General features: G+C 41.6%; 1 protein-coding gene across 1 annotated transcript in view; it reads left to right on the forward strand.

Annotated features, from left to right (window-relative positions):
* LOC124250287 (leukocyte immunoglobulin-like receptor subfamily B member 3) overlaps window positions 1–21,823 on the forward strand; it is an 80,002-nt gene that overhangs the window by 6,183 nt on the left and 51,996 nt on the right. Inside the window, 5 exon segments of the mRNA XM_046682104.1 lie at window positions 283–385; window positions 598–729; window positions 893–928; window positions 1,119–1,403; window positions 1,551–1,853. Coding sequence (XP_046538060.1) covers window positions 370–385; window positions 598–729; window positions 893–928; window positions 1,119–1,403; window positions 1,551–1,853 — 772 coding nt within the window. The 5' untranslated portion in view covers window positions 283–369.

The raw sequence follows: 21,823 nt of genomic DNA on the forward strand, positions 1-21,823 counted from the left end.
ACTCACTGGCCCCTAAAGGTCAAGACAGTACCCCAGGATGAGGAAGAGAGCTCTGCCCAAGGGAACAAGGGGTCTGAGGAGGTGGGGATGACTCAGAAGTTTGTTCCCATAGAAATGGTAGTGGATGCTGTTGCAGAAAAAAGAGAAGTCTGTGAACAGGGGATGTGATAGAAAGAAAACCCACACTCTGGGGCCAGCATAAGGGTGACGTTTCCTTCCTTTATTTCACTGTATTTCTCCTTTGTGCTCATTGTCCCAATGACCTCGACCTGAACTGTACAGTTAGATGTTGAGCGTGTGTCTCTGCTGATCTGAGCTCTGCAGTGCAGCAGGAACCTGCATCTTCCCTGAAACATATCCAGGTCATAGATGACCAGTGTTTATGGTGAGGACACCACAGGGATGTTGTGATGGGTGGGCTGAGGATGAAGACCCCATGGGGGAGGCTCTGAGAGGGAAGGACATGTCCTGAATCACTCTCACCTGGCAGGAACATCTCTGCCTCTATTTGCTGCTCCAAACTGTAAATGAGACACAGCTTCCTGGAGAAGGCAGTTCCCTGAACTGGGGGCTGCTGACATGACAACTCTGTGACAGGGAGGACCAGCCTCAGAGGGAACACATGCTGTCCCTGTCTGTCCTGCTGGACACCGTTGTCTCCTTCTGCATTGCTGAGGACAGAAGGAGAAGACACCATGACTCCTACCCTTATGGCCCTAGTATTCCTTGGTGAGATTTGAGGAGGGTGAGGGGAAGCCTTAGTCTGGGCGGGACCCCATGCCACAGCCAGGTCCTGGTCTGTCAGGAGACCCCAGGACTCAGGAGGCTCATGGGGAGGGGAGGTTCTGCTCAGGATTCAAGGGCAAATCTCTCACAGGGAATTCTCTTCCAGGGCTGAGTATGGACCCGAGGACCCCAGTGCAGGCAGGTGAGTCTGTCCCCAGATCCCCAGATACCACCTTCTCATTGGAGACAAGGGGTCACCCTCAGGCAGCTGGGGATGGAGAACAGCAGTTTGGGTTGAGGGATGGGGATCATCTGAGAGGTTCCTGGAGCTAAGAGCTGGGGGAACTGGGAGTTTGGAATGTCTTTTGACCCAGCCTCTGATATCATTCCAGACACTCTCCCCAAACCCACCATCTGGGCTGAGCCAGGCTCTGTGATCCCTCGGGGGAAGCCAGTGGCCATCAGGTGTCAAGGGACACTGGAGACCCAAGAGTATCGTCTGCATAAAGAGCGAAATCCAGTGCCTTGGGACCAAAAGAGCCCTCTGGAGCCTGGGGAAAAGGCCAATTTCTCCATCCCACACATGACAGAGAAATATTCAGGGACATATCACTGTTACTATCTCGGCCCCACTGGCTGGTCAGAGCACAGTGACCCCCTCGAGCTGGTGGTGACAGGTGAGAGGACACTCAACAGTCCCAGCATCAGGCTCTGCCCTCAGGATGGGGATCGACTCTCGGGGATGTGTCCCTTCTCACAGCCCAGCCCTGGGGGATATGAGGGATGTGTGAGCCCATTTAACATACTTCCTCCTCCTCTCCTAGGATTCTACACCAAACCCACCCTCTCAGCCCTGCCGAGCCCACTGGTGATCTCAGGAGGGAATGTGACCCTCCAGTGTGGCTCAAAGCTTGGATTTGCCAGGTTTGTTCTCACTAAGGAAGGAGAAAACAAGACCTCCTGGACCCTGGATTCACAGCGACAACCCAATGGGCAGTTCCAGGCCCTGTTCCCTGTGGGCCCTGTGATCCCCTTCCACAAGTGGATGTTCAGCTGCTATGGCTTTTACAGGAACTACCCTCACGTGTGGTCACATCCTAGTGACCCCTTGGAGCTCCTGGTCTCAGGTGAGGCTCCTCAACCCTGTGCAGTATCCCTACAATCTATTCAGGGCCCTATCCTCAAGAGATGTCTGGGCTGGGATGGGTGTGATGAGTCTCTGAGGCAGGGTCACCTAGAAGTGGTCTGCCCCTCATAGGCCCTCCTATCCCTGCCCACACCCTTCCCTCTTTATACCCCTTCCTGGAGTATAACAGATGCCAGGTAGGCAGAAAGGGGCTCTTGGGGGTGGCACAGGACAGATGTAGGAGAAGAGCAAGAGTGAAGTGGACTCTAGGGTCAGGCCCAGCCACTCATTCCCTTCCTGTCCCCTCCAGGACCAGCTTCAGACCCCAGCCTGTCACTGACATGTCCCATCTTTTCTCAGAAACCTCTTTTCTCAGGAGGAGCACAGACCACCCCCCCCCCCCCCCCCCACCCCCCCCAACCCCCCGCCAAGGGCAGTTCTGAGAGTTCTCAGAGGATCTAATGCCAACTCAGATACTCAAGGACAGGCTTGTGTCCCAGGGACACCTTTTGTACATCTCTTGAATGTTTTCCAAGTTTAACCATGGTGAGATACATTTAAAAGACTTCTTAGTGTCAAATATTTGGATATTAACCCCGCTGAATGATGTCTACTATTAATTCACACTTCCTGACATGTATAAGCCTATTTAGAATTTTTACCTTTGGATGTATAATTGGAATTGATCTATACTTTGTTTTTTCTCTTTTTTATGTTAAAACTGGTTAAAATACATTTTCAGGGTTACCTATTTTTTTGTACTCACCCAATTTTATAATGTCACTCATTTTTCTGTTCCTTAAGACTTTGGAGACCAGAAACGTGGACTTTCTTGGTTTTGGATATTTGAAAGAGAGAGGGTAGAGATTACCTTTTGTTTTTCTTTCATTTAGTGTTTACTGAGTGCCATTAACCATTACAAGATTTTAATATCTAAGATGCTGAGAAATTCACACATTCTTGCAACTCAGTTTCTTACCCAGCACTTTAGCCTGAAAAGTTCAAATATAAAATTGAATGGCTAGTCCTCTCTCCTTGAAATTTTATATCAGTTTCCAGAGTTCTTTGAAAGAGAGAGCCAGAGAGAGAGAGATGATGATGATGATGATGATGATGATGACAGTTATGGAAACTCCCTCATGTGTCCTGTCATTTCTGGCCTCTCTTGAGTGCACCAAGCCCTGAATCTCAGCTCCTCTTTCTCCCCTAGACCCTCCCTACATCCCACAGACATGACTTTATTCCTTATTGAAGAACAGACTGAGATCTTTCTGGGGACCCGCTCTTCCTGCAGCCTGTGAGGCACTTCATCTGAGTCATCACATGGTTCTTCTCAGGCTCCTTTTTCTATTTAGGAATCAGCTTAAACATCATCTCCAAGGGTGACCTTCACTGTGACACTGTGCAGAACAGACCAACCTCCTTATTAAATAATTTAATTCTTCTAATTAACCCAACCTGTGCTATATGGCTTACACTTTCTCTCTTCTCTCATATGTATATAACCAATCTCTCAACCATGGATCCTGTGTCCCCAGTTGAACAAACAGGAGCTCTTGTATCCGGAGAGTTAGCTTACTTGGTCCATATCCCAGAATGTACAGAGAACATACAAGAACTATTATTTCTGTATTGAGAGATGATCTTTCTCATAAATTCTTAGGTCTTGGGGCACATCCAAATTCTGTTCCAAAGTGAATCAGAAGCAAATTCTAAATTCAAAAAACAGAGAGACTGAAAGAATCAAATAAGAAAATAGGAAATCCTTCTACAGCAAAGAAAGTGTTCACTAAGAGACTGCATAAAAGTTATGTCATGAGAAACAGAGGGAATTATAAAAACACAGAGCCCAAAGGAAATGCTTGAGTCACTCAACTCCTCATCCATGCCCACTTTTTTATGATTCTCAGAAAAAGCTCACATGATCAGGCCATCACAAAACAAGTCAGACCCCAGGAGTAGTGAGTAGGAGGAATTCTCAGTTATGGGACTGGTGCAGGGGATCATGTCCTATCAAGGGGTGGCAGGTGCCAGGGTGGACCTCCTAGGCTCCTGGGGTGATTTTCCTCTGCTCTGACCTCTGTAACCTTTCTCTACACTATTTCTAGCCTCACACCCTCAAGATTACACAGTGGAGAATCTCATCCGGATGAGTGCAGCTGGCTTGATCCTGGTGGTCCTTGGGATTCTGCTATTTCAGGCTCAACACAGCCAGAAAAGACCCCAAGAGGCAGACAGGAAGTAAACACAAGTGAGAAAAATGCACAGTTCAGAGTAGTAGAGCCTTGAAAGTAAATCTTGTGCACCCAGGAGGTTCCTGAAGAGCATCTGTGGTGTATGATCAGTGAACTGTCTGCAGGTCATTGTGAGGTGTAGTAGTTATCGTTCATGTGCAGGGACAATGTCCGCTCCTTTCTGCCATTAAATTGAGGGACATTCCTTCACAAGCACTTTTGAGTTATCTTGGTGGGTTTGTAACTTTCTCTCTTTTTGTGAAATCAGCATGTATCCCAAAGGACAGATTTGGGTCCACACTTTCTTGCACTTTCATGCTGTGGTACAATTTCATGTAATACATATTTTTTTAAATTTCTAATTACCACATACCTGATGTGTATTAAGGTGTCTCCATCTCTTTGTTCAGAGCATGTAATTTCAATAAATCAATAAATTGACATAACAAGGATTCCACCTGAAAGAGATAAATGCAAAATGATGCTCTAACACCTCTGGACTCCACAAGCCCTCCACTCTTCAATGCTACCTGTGTAGTTTCTTCAGAAATATCATCACTTGGAATCAAGACATTACTTTCTCAAATCATAGCAAGGTTCTAACAGCTCTTGAAAACCCCATTCTTAAAAACACTCATTCAAGACTTTTTCCAGTTTCTCTGGTGTATATAGTCCCTTCATGGCCAACTTCAAGGTGCCAGTGTGAGGTCCCTGATGTAGAGTTTGGAAATGATGCACAAATTTGACTATCACAAAACAATCCAAGCCAATAGGACACCTTGAATGCCACTCTGAGAGCCCCAAAATGCACCTAAGTTTCCTTGTACTTTATGTATAATGATCATTCCTACTTCAATGTTGTGGCACATTTTCAGTGAAATCACAAGACCAAAATTCCATCACGTTCAGGAGACATGCAAATAGAAACATGAAAATATTTGTTGTGAGAGAGAATAGTGAACACACAAAATTCTAATTCATTACTTGTAGGAGTGCAAAGTACATCCATCAATTTAGAGAGTAGATTATATTTATCTAGTTAAAGCAAGAGACATACAACTATGAGCTGTAAGTATATACCTTAGAGAAAATGTGTACATATGCACCACGGTCCATTCACAAGGACGTTGACAAGAGAGTTATTCACATTAGTCAAAATCATCTTAAGACTAGATGCACCAGCAAAGAGAGAATTTGGTGTTCTACATAGAAAATCAAATATTATGTCAGTGAAAATGAGTAAACTAAAATTCAAGTGGTTGTGTGTATCCATCTTCAAACAAGATAGTGAATAAATGTAAGAAGTTTCCAAAAACCACATCTTTAGGATTATCCCATTTACGTCATGTTAGAGAGAAACATCAAGTATTAATTAGGGATGTATACCTAAGATAGAATCTACAAATAAAGGAGGGAAGAGAGTTCCATCAAATCCATTATGGCAGTTACAAATAAGGTGAGGTTAGATAGTGTTGTTCAAGACTGAAACCATAGAACTTTCTGGAATACTGGAACTGTTCTTTTGGAAAGTCTACTTTCCATTGCTGGTGGATAGTTCATTTCCATACTAAAAAACTCTCTTTATTTTCCATACAATTTAGTGAGTTTGGTTGAAGTAGGTGGTGAGAGGCACATCCTATACTAGTGACTAATTCTTAACAAAGTGGCTGTTGACCCGTTATAGCAGATACTTCACATGTTGGCATTGCGTTTTCCTCAAAACGTGACCTCTCTCCCTGTCTGATCACCATCACCTGAATCTAGTGAGACAATGAACCTCTTTTCAGGTCAGAAACCGGATCTGTGAAAAAACACTTTGGCAAATACTAGACCATATGTGATTAAGAATTTAAAGTGTGCCATGAGTTCCTGAACCCGTAATGGCCCAAATACCAGAATTGGTATGAATCCACCCATATGGACTTGGGGGTGATTTCACAGGTGTGATTTTAACCCCATCAGGTAGTGGTTTGGAGTCCCATCCCTGGGGTTGGTTCCAGACTGAACTACACTCAGAATGTGTACTCTTTTATTGGACTTCCATGAGGGTGAATCACATAGAGGTCCTGGGAGGGAAGAAGCTCCCATTTCCTACAGAAAACTTATGTCAGGGTTTCTCATGTGCTGTGTTCTGTCTGCCTGCCTCATCTGCACTGAACCAGGCAAGGTCACCTGGGGCAGTGCCTGGGTCCTCACATGCTCACCTTGTGTTTCCAGGAATGGAAATGATATAGACTGCAGGGAAATCAGTTCAGCCCAGATTCTAGGACAAAATCTCCCCATGGAGCTCAGCAGCCATGACCCCTTCCAAATGGGGAGCTTTATCTACCCCTTTATCTATCTGCTTTCTTTTCCAGAAATTCTTAACATCCCTGTCCAGTTCAGCTAAGACTCTTTCACATCTTTCAGCTCTATCCTCTCATTTAGCCTCCTCACGCTTGACCTTCCATGATGCTCAGACTAGTTAGGATCCTCTATTATATACTCTCCAATCTCCAAAGATTTATTCCACATAACACATCAATTGTATGATTACATAATAGTTTGAAATTAATTATTTCGTGTCCATCACATCCCAAAGACTAATAGGGATCAGGAACAGGATCCATGACAGTTAAGCATATATTTTAGTTAAGCATATAGTCATGCTTGGTACATTGTGTGAATATAGTTGACATTTGTTGATAAACTTTGTCAGACTCCATGAGTTGTAAGTAATCTATCCTGTTCAGCTTGGGGAGCAGGGTGCACACAGGGCACATGACCCATTCAAGGGTAGTGGGACCTGAACCTCCACTCTGGATGCTGTGTTGAGTGTAAGCTGTCTTGCCCTCCATGACCTGTTTCTCCAGGCTCCAACTCCGAGATTAAACAATGGAGAATCTCATCTGCCTGGGTATGTCTGAATTGATCCTGGTGGTGCTAGGGGTGTTGATATACTATGCGTGGCACAGTCAGAGCAAGTCCCTGGGCAAAAGCAAGAGGTAAACTGAGGATGGAGCCCTACACACTCTTCAGAGTTTGTAGAACCTTAGTACAAAATTGCAAGAGGGTATGATGACAAATAAGGTTCTGAAGAGCTGGAGCCATAAGAATGTGAATTCTGTGCTGAGGACCTAAAGGCAACGAAGCAGTATTTCTCAGTGCAGGAGGCAATGATGGAGGCTGAGAATGCTCCTCAGAGGAGGCTCCCTCACCATGAGCCTTTCCCCTTGCCATGCTGTCTCCTCAGAGTCTGGCTTCTCTTATTTCTTTCATCCTCATGACACAGCGCTTTGCCCACATGAAGTTTGTGTCCATAACTCCACTCTGTCTCATACCCTGCTCCAATATTGTGTATTACAAACGTCTTATTTATAACATGCACATTCCCTGATGTAAGTTGTTGCATCTCTGTGCCTCCAGCTGTGAGTGCAGAGACTCAGATAATGTGATTGAGTAACTGATTGAACGGACTAAAATTTATGTCCAGCCTGGAAGGTGCAAGACCAGAATGATACCCCAACATCCTGTCTGGATTCTGCAGGCTCCTCTCTCTTCACCAGGTGTTTCCCAAGGGGCTGCTGCCACAGCATCCACATCTGGAATCAGCAATATCTTGTGTGACCTCCTGTAAGTGACAGCCTATCTGTCAGCCTCTGTTGTCTTCCTGTGTCACTGGTAGTGATGGTGGCTCCTTCAGGACTGTGGTGCCGATTAAGTGAGGTTTGAATTTCAAGATGGTAGACGTGAGTTTGTCATTTGTTCATTTTAATTTCAAATCGCCTGTTGGAGAGGGGACAGAGCGAGTAGAATCTCACACTCTGATGGGATGTATACAACTTACTTCAGCCAATTTGAGGAGTAGCTTGGTATTTCTTGTGAAGAAATGCACAGCTATGACCAAGCAGTCTCACACTTAGGGATGCTCCCTAGGGAAATCTGTGCACATGTGCCCAAGAATATAGGCTCTGGACAGGAAGAGGAGCATTCTTCCAATTAGTCCAAAACTGTAAACAACAAAATTCCATCCACTTAAGAATTAATAACATTTTTGTTTTACTTTTATACAATGGAATATTATACAGCAGTTAAAAATGGATAAGCCAGGACTACAAACAAAAGTACAGATCCTGTAAACATAGTGGTGAGTGAAAGAAGGAAGCCAAAAAGAATGCATATGATGTCATTGTATTATTAAAAACCGACAATGGAAATTACTTAGGTAGGCAAAAACTGTGAAAAGGGGTGAAATGATTAACTTAAAATTATGATGATGGTTATCTATACAGATTATGAAGGAAACTTAAGAAGCTTCTGGAATGCTGTGCTTTTTTTTTTTTTTTTACTTTATTTTGGTTACCCTTATGTTCAATTTTGATTATTATTAATAATTAATTTTGTTTAATGCTCTTTCTGTAAGTTTTACTCTTCTCAATAAAAAAATTATAGAGAGATTTCAGCATAACCTCAGGGTATAAGAGCAGGATATTATTACAATAGTCGTTATTGCTGGAAATAGCATGGAAGTAACAGATCATCTGCAACCTCAACCAAAGTTCAGGTCTAGGGGGGGAATCCAGTGCCCTGGACCCTAAACGCCAGAAGGGATGGGCTTGCGTGGGGTAGACTTCCGACTTTAAAACTCTTTCAAGAAGGGTCAGTATTACACAGTGATCAAGCACTTCACCTCTGATGTTCCATTTTATTTTTACCTTAAAACTTTTTCGTGGAAATTACCTATTTACTATGTTTAATAAATAAAATACAAAATTGGAAAACTGGAAAGTAAGAGTGAGCTATAAAGAAATAAAACATATACAAAATAACCAACTACCTTATGTACATAAACCTCATATTAAATGTCAAAAACTAAAATGATTAGTTTAAAAAGTTGTGTACACACCCCTGAAAGGAATTTTATTTATAAGACAGAAGAAACTACAATAATGATGCCCAGAAAAATAATATAATTTAAAATATGAAGTAGTGCCATTAATCATTACATGATTGCAATTTGAAAGAAGCTGGGAAAATCACACATTTTTTCAACCCACTTTCTTACCCAGCATTTTATCATGAAATATTTCAAACATAAAATTGAATGACTTGTCTTCTCTCCTTGAAACCTTATAGCAATTTACAGAGAACTTGCAAAGAGAGAGCGAGAGGGAGAGAGACAGAGCAAGAGGGTTGGGGGGAGAGGGAGAGGGAGAGAATGAGGAGGAGGATAATGATGATGATGGTGATGGGGCCTCTCTCATCTGTCCTGTCACTTCTGGCCTGTCTTGAATGCACCAAGACCCTGAACCTCAGCTCCCCCTTCTCTTCTGGACTCTTGCTACATGGCGCAGACATGACTTTATTCCTTATTGAAGAACAGACTGAGTTCTTTTTGGAGACTGGATCTTCCTGCAGCTTGTGAAGCGCCTCCTCTGGGTATTCACACGACTCCTCTCAGGCTCCTTCTACTATTCACGAATCAACGTAAATGTCATCTCCAAGTCTCACCTTCACTGTGACATTGCTTAAAACAGACTTGCCTCCTTCCTACCTAATTTATTTAATGTAATTAACCCAATTTGTGCTGTGTGAATTAAATTACCTTCCTTTCTCACATACATATATGACCAATCCATCATGAATTGATCCTGGGTCTTCAGTTCTTGGATAAATAGAAGCTCTCATACCTAGAAGTTATCTTACATGGTTGGTATCCCAGAATGAACAGAGAGCATACAAGAACTCCATTATTTCTGTATTGGGAGACCATTTTTCTCATCAATCCTGAGAAGTCTTTGGGCACTTCAAAGCTCTGATCCAAAGAGACTCAGAAGCAAAGTCTAAATTCACAAAACAAACGGAGACTGAAAGAACCCATTGAGAAGAGAGGGAATCCTTCCACAGCAGAGAAAGGGTTCATGATGGGAATGCATAAGTTATGTCATGAAAACAAAGGAATTATAAGACCTCATATCCCAAGGGAAAGGCTTGAGTCTCATCAACCCCTCATCCATCCTCACTTTTTTTTGGCTCTAAGAAGGAGCTCACACCATCTGCCCATCACAAAACAAGTCAGACTCCAAGAGCAGCGAGGAGAAGTTTTCAGTCGTGGAGGTGGCACAGAGGATCATATCCTCTTAAGGGGAGGTAAGTACCCTGGGTGGACAACCAAGGATCTTGGGGTGATTTTGCTCTGCCCTGTCCTCTGTGAACTCTTTTCCCACGATTTCGAGCCTCACACCCCAAGATTACACAGTGGAGAATCTCATCCAGATGGGCATGGATGGTTTGATCATGGTTGTCCTTGGGATTCTGCTATTTCAGGTTCATCACAGACCACAAGGACCCTAAGATGCAGCCAGGAGAGAACAATACATTGTTCAGAGTGGTAGAGCCTTGGAAATAAATCTTGTGTGCAAAGAAGTTTCTGGAAGAGCTTTGGGGATGTATGCTGTGTGAACTGTCTGCAGGTCATTGCAAGGTGGAGGGACAATGTCTGGACTCTTCTTCCATTAAATTGTGGAACTTTCCTTTCTGACCACTGTTGGGTTTTCTTGACTGGCCCCTATCTTTCCCTCTTTTTGTGAAATAAGCATATATCTCACATGGCCTATTTTGGTCCACAACTCCTTACAATTTCATGCCCTTGGACACTTCCATGTAACACATTTTTCTTTGTTTCTAATTTCCACATGCTTTGATGTATAGTAAGGAGTCTCTATTTTTTCTTTCAGAGCATGCAATCTGTTTTAATAAATCAATAAATTGTAATAACAAAGACCCAGCCTAAAAGAGGTAAATCCAAAATGATGCCCTAACACCTTCTCTTGACTCCACAAGCTCTCTGCTTTTCATTGGATGTTACCTGTGTAGTTTCTTTGGAAATATCATGACTTGGAATAGAGACATTACTGTTTGAACTGGTAGTGCATTTCTTAATGTCCCTGAAAGGCCCATTGTTAAAAACACTGATTCAGGAATTTCCCAGTTTCTATGGTATATATACTCACTTCGTGGCCAACTTCAAGGTGCCAATGTGTAAAAAACATAGACTAAATCTTCATAAACATGACTTAACAATAGTTATTAGATATGACATTAAAAAGACAAGATGGAAATCAAAAAAATACATGAATTAAAATTCATCAAAATTTAAAATGTATATGCACTTAAAAAAACACTATCAAGAGTGTAGAAGTCAACTCACAAAGTTGGAAAAAATATTTGCAAATCATATATCTAAGAAGGGTCTAGTATCCACAATGTATAAAGAATGCCTTTCACTCAACAACAAAAATCAATCCAATTAAAGATATAGTCCAGAGGGTTGAATAGATATTTCTACAAAAAAAGAAATACAGGGGGACAGCAAACTTATGAAATAAGGTCAAATCATTAGTCATTAGGTAAGTTCAAATAAAACCACAATGAGATCCTACTTCACTCCCACTGTATTGGTTATAATTTGAAAAAAAGCAAAGAAGTGTTGGTGAGGATGTGGAGAAATCTGAACCCACATACACTGCTGGTGAGTGTGTGAAATGGTTCACCCACTGTGTAAAGCACTTTGGCAGTTCCTCAAAAAGTTAAACCCAGAATTACCATATGATCTTGAAATTCTCCTTGCAGGTGTAAGTTTCAGTTATTCAAGACTAATAAATTATAGAGATCTGCCATGGAACTATGTGCCTATAGTTAACAATTCCATAATGAGCCCAAAAACTTTGTAAAGAGGGTAAATCTCATGTTATGTTCTCTTACTTTAACAAAGAAAAGGAAAATAATTGCAAACTTATATGTGAACAAACACTTATTCAATTGTGTTCATAAAAGTACTGTTTGCAATAGATAAAAAGTGAAACAGCCCAAATATCCATCAACTGATGAACGGAAAAACAACAAAAACAAACCTCTGAATTGTCTATGGCTAGTGCATTTCCGAAAGCATGGAAACAGAATCCACAGTATCAGATGAAGAGTTATTGTCTGGAGGACAAGAGCTAGGGAGGAGGCAGGAATGACTCAGAGGTTTTGAAGGAGAGTGATGAAGAGAAGGTGCTGCTGCTTATAGAAACAAGAAAGTCAGAGAGAAGTGCTTTGAAAAAACAAAACCACAGACCCAGGACAGGAGGGAGGTGGTGATTCCCTCTGTGAGTCAGCTGACAGTATTATAAACATCTCCCCAAGCCTCCTTCTCCTCTTGGGGTCATCCACCCTGTGATAGCCCCATTGGCTCCTCCAGTCAAGTAAGACATAGAAGAGCCCTCAATTCTTCACTCTCCCCCACCTCACACACTATGAGTAAATTCAGCAGTTCTGCCCCTGAGCCCTTCTTTCCATGACCCTGGTCCATCACGGCAGTCAAGTTCAGTTAAAGACTCAACATGCCTTGTTAGTGCCACATCATCAGCCTCCTTTCTGTCCTCTGCCTCTGGCCTTCGCTCCCTGATGAAGTGTTTTATTCTCATGGCCTCAAGCTTATCTGTCACTGACCCTCCCCTGCACAAAACACTTCCACAGGTCTTCTCCTTCCTTCAAGTGAATTCCAACAATCTCCACCTGACAATCCATGAAACTGATGATCCAACGGGGCTAAACTCTCCAGCCCGAGCAAAATCAGCTCCTCCCTACAAACCAAGCTCATCCCAGTTGACCACCTCCCCTCAGCAGACACACACACAACCTGAGTAATTACCACATTTGTGCCTTCTCATGGGCAGCTCCCTGAGCCAATTTCAACATAGCAGACTCCTTGCCAAACCTCGTAGACCATGGTAATGAGAAAATTTCTTCCTGCCTCACCACATTCAACTGTGAATGTATTTTTGTTGTAGGGTCTGTGTAAGGGTTACATGAGAAATCCTTGTAAAACACTTAGAATACCCATTGAGTCGTCACTAAATTAATGATAGAGTTTTACCACTGTTTAGGATCATTACGGTCCTCCTACAGAACAGTCCCTACAGAATGGTGCTCTTCTGAAAACAGAAAGCTGATCATATGTTCCCTTACTGAAAATTTTCCTGTTATCTGAAAGACAAAATCCAAGAATACTTTCAGGGTACACAAGACTCTGTGTGACCCGGATGCAGTGTTACCTGATTACTCACAGTTCTTTGACTAGTTGTCCCTCTTCCTGGTCAAGGATGTCAATCCCTCACCTCGCTTGTGCTAACCCTACCTTGCCTTCATCTCTCCTTCTTCAGAAGCTCCCCACACTCCCATCACTAAGGTTGCTAGACATCCACCTGTTGCTGAACTTTTGCTTTCAGTTTTTCTTTTTCTCTATGACTTACCAAAACTATAGCCAAATTATCCATTGTCTAAATATCTGTATTGCCTGTTGTCACTAACCAGAGCTCCATGAGTCCACCGAAGGAATCGGTCGACTTCACCCACATATCTCATGCCTAGACATGGCAACTACTCAGTAAATACTGATTGATGCCTGGATGGTGAAAGGAAGAAAGAAAATTTGCATTTATGGAGTCTCAGGAAAGGGAGGTGATTTACATCAGGTCACAGAGGTTCTATAAAAGGCAGAGTGAGAGGTTGAACTGAAATGGGCTGGCTCCTAGGCCCTGCCTTGCACCTTCTACCCTCATGTTCTGGGACAAGTGTCACTCTCTGGATTTGGTTTGACACAAAATGGAGGCAGAGTATGTAGGGTCTGGGGAGATTAAGATGGTCTGGATGGCCCACAGTCCCTTCTGTCTCTTTGGCCCCATATTTCAGGGAGACAAGATTGAGTCCCTGGGAGGGGCTATTCCTCTTCCCAGGAAACCACTGATGAGGAAACCATGACATGTCAAACACGGCCTAGACTTTTTCACTCCCTCTGTGTCTGTCTGCCTGTCGGGCTCTGTGTTCCTTATGCCATATGCACCAGTGGAGACCATTGAAGCCAATACAGAGATCCCCAACAGTCATTGCCCTTCTATGCCTCTATGAGTTTTTTTGAAAAGCAGGGGATAAGGTTTCCTCCTCTCCCAGATCCTGGTCACTGAGACCCCAGGACTCAGAAGTATCAGTGGGGGCAGAAATTCTTGAGGGAGGAGAGATGTGCTTAGCCTTAGATCTGACTCCAGCACTAATGACCCCAGACCAAGCTTGGAGCTTCTATGTGTGGGTGAGTGGATGTGCTCTCACAGGAACCTCACTTCCAGGTCTGTGGTGAGGCCTATGGGACCGGGTACAGGTGGTGAGTCCCCCACCACACCTCCTGCTTTAGACCAGTGAAGCCCCTGGGCATCTGATAGGAGTACAGAGGGTCTTGCTGGATGATGATCAGTCTGGCAGGGACCTTGGAGTGACAGCTGGGGAGCTGAGGTTGTAAAGGGCTCCCCTGACACTTCAGGTCTGATTCCTTTCCAGGACTTCCCCCCACAATCCTCCATCTGGGCTGATCCAGGCCCTATGGCCTCCTTGGGGAGCCCTGTGAGAATGTGGAGTTGGAAGTCTCTGCAGGCTCTACCTGTTTGCCTATATACAAATGTCTTCTATCTCTATGAAGACAGGGTCTCTGAACTCCAGGACACAGAGGCTTCAGAGGACTCCAGCAAAAGGACTGATTTCTTCATTGAATCTATGAACTCCCACCCTGCAGCGCTATTTTGGTGTGCATATTATATCAGCAGGAATGACTGGTGAAAGTAGAATGACCCCTTACCCCTGATGGTAACAGGTAAGGGAGGGATCCGGGTCCCCTTGCACTGTGGGCTCCTCCTCACAGGCAGAAGGGAATGCACTGTGGCTTCAAGGGATGTCAGCCCTCACAGTCCACACCTGGGATACGTGGGCTGATGATCCCTCCTTTAAAAAGATCCCTCCTTTCTCAGGATTGTAGAGCACACCCTGCCACTCAGCCCAGCCAGGTCCTGTGGTGGCATCACGGGGGAAAGTATGGGGTCAGTACGAGAGGAAACGCACGAAGGAGAAGACCCTCAGGTGAGATGGGGAGGAAAGAGATCTCTGTCCATGGTGCTGATTTCTAGAGGTCAATGAGAGTCACCTTGCAACCTTTGGAAGAGTAAAGAAAGCCTCTCAATTTCAGGTCTAGGAGGTTGGGGGATTCACTGGAAGTCGTAAGCTGAAGTTGAGTTTGCTCAGCCACTCTTGGTTGAGACATTGACAAAATTCTTCCCATATCTGAAACTTTATTCTCTCATCTATCAAAAGTAGAATCCTATCCTGGATTTCAAAAGGCTCAATTAATTCTGAAGTTCTCCGCCAGTGAATTTCTGTGGAAGAATATGCCAAAATCCTTTTCTTGGGACTTATACACTTCCTGTCTCCACCAGGGACCACAGTCACCAGGTAGAGGAAAGAAGAAAGGCAGGATTTATTCCCAATTTCCATGAGCACCAGGTTGTCAGCCAGATCAGGTCATCCTCCAAAACATCTCTCATAAGAACTCAAGTTTAGTATTCCCCTCCTCTCTCCCAGTGTTACCTGGAATTACTAGGTATTGTTTAGGTCAAATTATCAAAGCCTATTTTATATTTATATGTCCATGCATCCATCTAAATATTTTCTATCGTTTTTCTTTTTTGCTTGTTTCTTGTCAACCTTCCTACCTAGATTACAAACTGAAAGAATAATTAGAAGTTATGGTAAGTCTTTGGTTCAAGAAAAATTGTCTGATGTGTTATAGATATTCCATCATTTATCTTCTAAAAGAATAGATTGATAGAGAAAAGTAAGGAAAATGATGTGAACTATATAATCCTGAACTAGAGTGACAACGAGCTGGTTAAAATGGAGGAACTAAATGGCAGACCCAACAAGTGACTCCTTCATATTCCTGATTCTCCCTTCAAAATGAAGCCCATGATGTTCATCTTTGTATCATAATTAATTGGAAGGTGAGACAGTGGGAACACTCTCTTCAAGGTATTGAGATTGGCATTAGCTAGTTTTTGAGCTCAATTGGAGACCAGAAAAGACATAACCTAAGCTTGCCTAAGTCTCCTCACACAGATTCTCTATTTTTGGTTCTCAGGAGTAGCTGATACTTGCAGACCATCACAAAACAAGTCAGACTCCAAAAGGGATGAGTAAGGAGAAATTCTCAATGTGGGGCTTGGTACAGAAGGCGGGCGCTATGGATGGATGTACAGGAATCCTGGGGTCATTTCAGTCTGCCCTGATGACTATGATCTCTTTGTCCTCAATCTCTAGGCTCAAACAATGAAAATTACACAGTGGCGAATCTCATCGGGACCGGCATGTCTGCTTTGATCACGCTGGTTCTCAGGGTGCTGCTGTTTCAAACTAAGCACAGTCAGAGAAAGACCCAAAATTGCAGCCAAGAGATAAATACAAGAGAAAACAAACCTACCATTTAGTGAGGTAGAACTTTGGAAATAAATATCATGATATCAAGAGGTTCTGAGAGAAAATCTGGGGCATAAAATTGGGGGAACTGTCTGTTAGAATACTGAGAATGTAAACACAGGTCAGACGCAGGAAAATGTCCGGGTTGTTCTCTTAGGCGACTTTCTGTAATGAAACTGTGGCAATTTCCCTCCATACCGTGATTGATTGTCCTTATTTTCTCACCCCTGTGACGTGAGGCTACCTCCACATTGCAAGTTTATGTCCACACCTATATTCGCCTTCGTGCTCTGGTCCACTTTCATGTGATACATTTTTCTCTTTTTTTATTTACCACATTCCCTGATGTTTGCAACTTTTCAGCTCAGAACACAGAACCTCTTTTAAATAACTGAATAAATGGGTGAAAATTGGTTCCCGATTAGAACAGATAAATCCAAAATAATTCCCCGAAACCCTCACTGGAAGCTTTAAACCCTGCTTTCCTCGTCAGAAGATACCTGGTACAGATTCTCCAGAAATACCAACAGTTTTAATGACCACACTGGTGTTTGAACTGAAAGTCAGGTGGTGTACTGGTAAACCAGCTCTCTGAAAAAACCATTATTAAAAACGGTAGTATATTATAAAGAGATGTTGGAACATTTTGTTCAAGATGGAAACCACAGGGTCTTGTGGAACACTGAAAATGTTCTTCTTGACTTTCTTTTGTTGACTTACAAGCTTATTTTTTACTATTGGCAAATAACACAGTTCTAACTGTAACTTATGTTTATATTCCATACCACTTAGTGATCACTGAGTAAAAGGTTCTTGAGCTTCACATCAGGAAAACAGCTTAACTCATACTCAATATTATTTGAAGTCAAACCCATTAAAAATCTATATTTTATCTATAGCACTATAGACCTATTCCTTTCAATTCATTTTCCTGATTCATTAGGGTCTTTTTGGTAATGCTTTCTTTTCCTGACTGTTGTACATCTCTTGCACAATTATCTTTCCTCTTTGATTTATAACTATGTGAGACACATTACAAAGGCCTCTTGATTTCAAACATTTGAGTATTAACCCAACTGAATAATGTTTATAATTCATTCACATTTTCTGAAATTTATAAGCTAATGCTCATTAGAATTTCTGCATTCATGTTTATAATTAGGGTTGGTCTCTGTGTTTCTTTTCTTTCTTTCTTTTTTTCTACCATCTTGGTTTTCATATCAAAACTGGGTAAGAAGGTCACATGATTTTCTGTTTTTGTGCTCACTCAATATTACAATTCCACTGATTTTCTCTGTTCCTTGAGATATGAAAACCAGAACTGTGGACTTCCTTGGTTCTGGTGCTTTGATAAAGAAGGTGTAGAGATTGTATTTTAAGATAAAAATCAAATGACTAAGTACCTCTACTTAATACTTTATCAGACTTTCTGGAGTTTGTCCAAAAGGAGAATGATGATGATGGAGCCTCCCTCTTCTGGGAACCCCTCCCTGACCTGTCTCCAGAGCTATGACCATATAGTTTATACCCTACGTGGAAATGTGTATGTAAGAACAAGGTCGCATTCATAAGAACGTTGATAGGAGACACTCTTATTTCAAAAACATTAATAAAACACAAAAAATATACACATTAAAAAAGAAAGAAAGGTAGATGGCATATCCCCAACATGAAATATCATATGGAACTGCAAATTCACAGGTTAAATCTACAAATAGCAAATATATAGATTGTCAAATCTGGTGATGAGTAAATGAAAGATTGTCAAAAGGAGGCATGCAGGGCCTTTTTATTACATAAAGTTCAGAAAGAGACATCATTTGTCATTTAGGTAGGCATACCCAAGATAAGCCCAATAAATAAAAGAAGGGATAGAAACAAAAGTAACCCATTTAGTAATTAAATCTAACGTAATGTTGAAAATTTCTTCAAAATGGAAAACATAGGGACTGCTAGAAATCTGGTCACATCCTCTTTGACCTTCACTTGGTGACTCATAATTCTGGTTGCCGTACTAGTAAACCATGCATTTCTATTTGTAACATATTTTTATTTTTATAAATATTTTACTTTATCATATTTTATTTTATCATACAATGTAGTGAGCTGGAATTGCCATAAGGGGTGAAATCCACAGCCTGAACTAGGCATTGAACTTCCAACAAAGTGGCTGTTGTTGTGTTAGATAGCAAATATGTCACATCTTGGCAATCTGGTTGCCTAAAAACATGACCACCACTTGCCTGACTAGCCTTATAAAGTTCAGTCAAACAATAGGTCCCTGCCTGGAGAGACACTGAGCCTCTGAAGAGAAAACACCTTGCCTAGTATCACTTGACACGAAACTGAAAAATTTAAACACACATTAAAGTTTCTGATTCTACTTTGTTCAAACAATCCAAATTGGGATCGAGGCCACTAATATGGACTTGGGGGTAATTTCAGACATGGGGATAACCACATCATTCATAGTTTCTGGATCACACAGGGATTGGCTCCAGATTGAGCAATACTCAGGTGGTCTGGTCTCTTCTTGGACCCCAACAAGAGGGGGTCAGCGAAAAGCAGCTGTGTGCTGAGGGTGCCAGTTGTTGGGATCAGGCTTGTTTTGATTCCATTCCCAGAGGAAAACTCACTGGATGCTTGACCTTGAAAAACAGACACAGTATAGCTAAGACTTGGTGTCTTTGACAAATGTTGCTGGATAACTGAACGTGAAAAGAAAACATGAAAAAGAATGAAGTTGGACACTCACCACACACCAAATTTACCTCAACATGGATCTGTATAGCAGCTAATATTATAAAACATGGACGAAAACATAGGGGTAGGTCTTCCAGACCTTGTGCTTCCAATGTTTTCCTAGAAAGAACATCAAAAGTACAATAAACCAAAAAACAAAAACATACATTGGACTTCATCAAAATTAAAAATGGGGGCTAGCCTGCTGGCCTAGTGATTGGTTGGGTTCCAATGCTCTGCTTTGGCAGCCCAGTGTTCATGGATTCAGATCCTGGGCACAGACCTACACACCGCTTGTCAAACAATGCTGTGGCAGCATCCCACATACAAAATAGAGAAGACAGACGGAGAAGAGAGGAAGAAATGGACAAAGAGCTTATTCAAAGAAATAGTTGTTTAGAACTTCCAAAGCCTATAGAAGGAACTGGACATGCAAGTACATGAAGGTAAAAGAAATCCCAATTACATCAATGCAAAAAGACCTTCTCCAAAGCATATAATATTAAAACTGTCAAAAGTCAATGACAAAGAAAAAATATTAAGGGCAAGAAGACAGAATAAAATAACCTACAAAGGAACACCCATGAGGTTTTCAGGAGATTTCTTAGCAGAAAACCCACAGGCTGAGACTGGAATGATATATTCAAATACTGACACACAACAACTATCAGCCAAGAATACTCTATCTGGCAAAATTATGCTTCAGATATGACAGAGGAATAAAAGCATTCCAAGACAAACAAAAGCTGAAGGAGTTCATCACCACTAAACCTGACTTAGAAGAAACACTGAAAGGAGCCCTCCTACCTGAAATAGAAAGGTAAAGGTTTACCTTTGAGCAAGGAAATAAGTAGATAAGACAGAATCAGAAAATTGCAGGCCTATATCAGAATAGATTAGTAAACACTTTAATTGTAGCATAAAGAATAAAGGGAAATAAATTATCAAAAAATAACTATAACCAGGAGCCAGCCCTGTGGCCAAGTGCTTAAAGTTCCACACACTCTGCTTTGGGAGCCCGGGTTCATGGGTTCGGATCCTGGGCACAGACGTACACCACTCGTCAAGCCACGCTATGGCAGTGAACCACACACAAAGTAGAGGAAGCCTGCACAGATGTTAGCTCAGGGCTACTCTTCCTCAAGCAAGAAAAGAGGAGTATTGACAACAGATGTTAGTTCAAGGCCAATCTTTCTCAATAAATAAATTAATTAATTAAATAACTATAACCATATTGATCTACTCACAAACCCACAACACAAAAAAAAGAGTAATTTGTGACAACAAAAACAAAGAAGGGGAAGAGGGAAGGGATGGAACCTACTTAAGCTAATGGAAATAAGAGGCTATCAAAAATGGACTATCTCACCTGAGATCTTTTATATAAGCTTTAGTAACCACAGTATAAAAAATCAGAACAGAGTTATAAATCATAAATAAAGAGAAAACTGAGAAAACCACCAAACTGAAATGTCAGTCAGAAATACAACGGAACTAAAACACAGATGAACCAGAAAACAAAGATAAAATGGCAATATTAAACCCTCATATGTTAATAATCACTCTAAAGATAAATGGATTGAATTATCCAGTCAGAAGACATGGAGTGGCTGGATGAATTAAATTCAAAGCCCAACAATATGATGCCTCCAGGAAACACACATCAGCTCTAAAGACAAACATAGGCTTTGAATGAAAGGACGGAAGATGATACTCCAAGCAAACGGCAAGCAAAAGAAAGCAGCTGTAGCCATACTTAAATCAGACAAAGCAGATTTCAAGATGAAAAAGATAATGAGAGACAAAGATAGACATTATTTAATGAAAAAAAGGAAATTCCACCAAGAAGACATAATACTTATTATTATATATGCACCTAACACAAGAGTACCAAAGTATATAAAGCAAGTAACGACATAACTAAGGAGAGAAATTAACAGCAACACAATAACAGTAGAGGACCCCAAATCCAACTTACATCAATGGATAGATCGTCCAGACAGAAAATCAACAAGGAAATAGTGGTCTTAAACACTAGAAAAGATGAACTTAATAGACATATACAGAACATTCTATCCAAACAGAGAAAGATACACATTCTTCTCAAGTACACAAAGAACCTTCTCAAAGATAGACCATAGGCAGGAAAACAATGCAAGCCTCAATAAATTTAAGAAGATTGAAATCATATCAAGCATCTTTTCTAACCACAAAGTATGAAATGAGAAGTGAATGACAAGGATTGTCACAAATATGTGGAGAGTAAACAACATGCTACTAAACAACCATTGGATCAGTGAAGAAACCAAAGGAGAAATTAAAAAATACCTGGACACAAAAGAAAATGAAAACAAAATACCAAAAATTATGAGACGCAGCAATAGTGGTACTAAGAGGGAAGTTTATAGCAATTCAGGCCTACCTCAAGAAACAAGAAAAATCTCAAATAAACAAGCTTACACTATACTTAAAAGAACTAGAAAAAGAAGAACAAACAAAGTCCAAAGTCAGTCAAAGGAAGGAAATAATAAAAATCAGAGCAGAAATAAACAAAATAGAGACTTAAAAACAATAGAAAGAATCAATGAAACTAAGAGCTGGTTCTTTGAGAAGATAAACGAAATTGACAAACCCTTAGTCAGACTCATTAAGAAAAAAAAGAGAAGATTAAAATAAA

Source organism: Equus quagga, chromosome 13 (assembly GCF_021613505.1).
Source record: "Equus quagga isolate Etosha38 chromosome 13, UCLA_HA_Equagga_1.0, whole genome shotgun sequence".
Lineage (NCBI taxonomy): Eukaryota > Metazoa > Chordata > Mammalia > Perissodactyla > Equidae > Equus > Equus quagga.